The sequence below is a fragment of the Wasmannia auropunctata genome, unplaced genomic scaffold, assembly GCF_000956235.1.
Source record: "Wasmannia auropunctata unplaced genomic scaffold, wasmannia.A_1.0 LD285841.1, whole genome shotgun sequence".
Classification (NCBI taxonomy): domain Eukaryota; kingdom Metazoa; phylum Arthropoda; class Insecta; order Hymenoptera; family Formicidae; genus Wasmannia; species Wasmannia auropunctata.
In genome coordinates this window covers 45-3440 of record NW_012077049.1, presented here as the reverse complement: position 1 = coordinate 3440, position 3396 = coordinate 45, and the positions used below count along the sequence as shown (strand labels likewise).

Below are 3396 nucleotides of genomic sequence, written 5' to 3'. Positions count from 1 at the left end.
CTCTCTCTCTCTCTCTCTCTGTTAAAAAGTTTACATGGTGATTACACATTTTAGGCATTAACAGAAGGTTGGTTAGGAGAGTTTAATTACTTTTGCGAGCCTATCGATTATTCGAATACTCCAAAGGCCATAAAGGTAATTGTAAAAATTGTAAAAATAAGTCAGAAATTAAATTTTTACATTTAGAACTATATAATTTCAAATATATTGAAGTATATTCATTTATATTGTTGATTTAAATTTATTTATTTACACTGTCAAATGCATTTTGTGCAGTTTAAAGTAGTGTATTTATTATTTTTAAGTTTACATAAGAAAAATATGTTTACTTTCGTTTTCTGTAAAAATAAGATGTAAGGAAGGAAATCGACGGATTCATATTTATTACATATATCTGTCTACTATACAGGTCACCAGATTGTGCTGGTCGTATTTCTTAATCAAGATACTGGATTTGATGGACACCATCTTTTTCGTACTCAGAAAAAAGCAGAACCAAGTGACGTTTCTTCACCTGTATCATCACATTGGCATCTTAATGGGTGCTTGGGGTGCCGTTAAATATCTGCCTGGTGGTCATGTTACTTTCCTAGGTTTGTACAAACAAGTTCGAAAATTTGTTTTACAAAAGTTATTCATCTATATTCATGTTTTAATTTGAAATACATAATAAATTTAGCAATATAATTAGATAAATCTTGTCTTCTTTAATATAAAAATTACAGTCAATGTAAGCATAAGATGAATAATGTAGAGATGAGAAAATTTTCTACTATTTTACGACGATTATTAGCTAATTGCTAACGTTGCATTTCAGGATTACTTAATACATTTGTTCACGTAATAATGTACACGCACTATCTGCTAACGTCCATGAAGATAAACACAGGCTCGTGGAAGAAGTACATCACTCAGCTGCAGCTGGTCCAATTTTTCCTGATTACTTTACGCTATTTACAGTTAGCCTGGGTGAAAGATTGCGGCTTTCCAATGTGGCCGGCGTATGTAATGGTACCGCAGAATTTGTTCATGATGATATTATTTGGAGACTTTTATTATAAAGCATACGTCAAGAAAAAACCAGCGATCAAAACAACAACAACAAATACGAAAATAAACGGTGTCATCGCTGAAATCTCGAATGGAAAATCGAAAGAGCAGTAGATTCGAAATGCATTATCTCGTTTAATGCTTGATCTTTTTTTACTTTATTTTATTATTCACATTGTTACAAACGTTTGTCAAAATTAAATATTAATTACTCGCGATTCATAAAGATGATCTAATCAGATTATTATTTCACGCTTGTTATGTTAGTTCGAAATATCTTTAATGCACCAAATATTTCGTATCTCCATTTTGATCAATCTATTACATTACGCAACAAAAAATAAAATAGTAAATACTAGAACAAAAGTAATCATTTCTCGTAGTTCTTCGGGCACTAAATTATATGCGCCATCTACCATTTACCAAATTGCTCTATCAAGTCACAATTTTGAGAAATTTGTTTGCTATATATCGTCATATTGGAAAAATAACACGCAAATCATTAACATCTAAAATTAAGAGACTGTTTTCCTATAAAATTAAAAATAATAACAATTTATTTGCATAATACAATAGTAAAAATGACTATAAAATAATTTTTCGCAATTATACTTTCTCACATCTACAGCTTTTCGCTGATAATAACAAATTTTATAGCACATATTTCATTGCAACAATGTCATATAATTGTAACTCAACTAATCAATATGTATAAAATAGGTACAGAAATATCTAAGATGTAATATGGGCGATAGGAGCATAGTGTATGCATTTATATATATAAAAACTGTACTTATATATAGGTATATATTTTTTTTATTTTTCTTTGATAAATACAACTTACTTTTAGTATTATTTTTCAACTACTATATATATAATAGTTGGTAAACAATGTTAACTAAAACGTGAGTTATATTAAATATACATATACATATATACATATATTTTATATTCGTCCAATTATTATTATATAATAACAATATTAACAGGTTTTGCAACATTGTACGAAATATGATAAACATTAAAGTTAATTAAAGTTAAGAGAGAGATAATTGCGAGTTGTATAGCAATTTTTATTTTAACTTACAATTAGAGTTACATTTATTTTCAAAGACATTTATTGTATCCATATATACGTATTATACATATGTATATGTACACGTATATGTACACGTATTATGGTTATGTAAAAGTCATATAACAGATTTTTAATATTAATATTAATTAATAATTTTTAATATTGATATTAAATAGTAAATAAAATCGTTATTATTATAAAGTGTTATTTATATATGTAGTCATTTATAATCTTAACAATATCTTTTTTCTTTTTTTCTAGTATATAGGTATACATAAGTACATTTAATTAAAAATATATTTAATTATATTATAAATATAATGTGTTCTGTAGATAGATACGTATATTAATTGATATTAAGCCGTAATTTGTATTTCATCTACAATCTACATATAACTTAGAAATACTTAAAATGAAAGATTATAATAAATAATTTAACTTAGCTTTTAACATTTGAATTTTAACTATATTTTTTAATATTAAAATTTCGATATCGTGCTGTAGCATTAATTTTACAATAATTTTAATGGAAGAAGAGTGGGTATTATGGCTGCCCATTTACATTTTGTACAATTGTGTATAATTGTATAAATTGTGTACAATAATTTGTTAATAATCAATATTTACATGCAAAATTTAATGATTACATTTATTGAAGTATTGTTCAATCGACTTTAGATTCAAAGTTATGAAATATTTATTACTTACAAATTATTATTATATAAAAATTACAAAAATGTAACAAGACTGCATAATGAATCAAAGAGAAGCAGGGATAGTAATGTGGCCCCCTTACAAAAATAAATTTAAAAAATTAGTTTTGTTTAAAACAACGCAGTATTTGGTTACCAAAAAAATTAAATATTTATTACAGAAAGTGCAAATATGTATATACGTATATGTAACTTCTTTCATACAAGCTGCTGTATTAGAAATGTATGGTATATGTATCGTAAACTATATAAATTAACAATACATCTAACATCGACTTATCGACTAACTACTTTGAAAACCTTGAAAAAAGGAGTCGTATCATCAGCACATTTAGGGGGCTGCATTAGTCACTATGCTATTATTTAACTTTGCGTAATGAAATGTTTTATGTGCATAGCAATAAAATTTAACGAATGAAACATTCAAGTGTACACACACACACACACACACACACACATATATATATATATATATATATATATATATATATTTGTGTGATAATACACTTACGTTAAAGAGCAATGTGGGAAATATATGTTAAATGCTGAAAGAGT

The 3396-nt window shown here is 26.1% G+C and overlaps 1 protein-coding gene across 1 annotated transcript; it reads left to right on the top strand.

Annotated features, from left to right (window-relative positions):
- Positions 1-54: 54 nt before the first annotated feature.
- On the top strand, positions 55-2102 carry LOC105461518 (elongation of very long chain fatty acids protein AAEL008004-like; the record flags this gene model as incomplete). Its single annotated transcript, XM_011708019.1, has 3 exons — positions 55-135; positions 410-593; positions 818-2102. Coding segments are annotated over 3 exons (612 nt in total), but the record flags the coding sequence as incomplete, so codon positions are not given.
- Positions 2103-3396: the final 1294 nt, after the last annotated feature.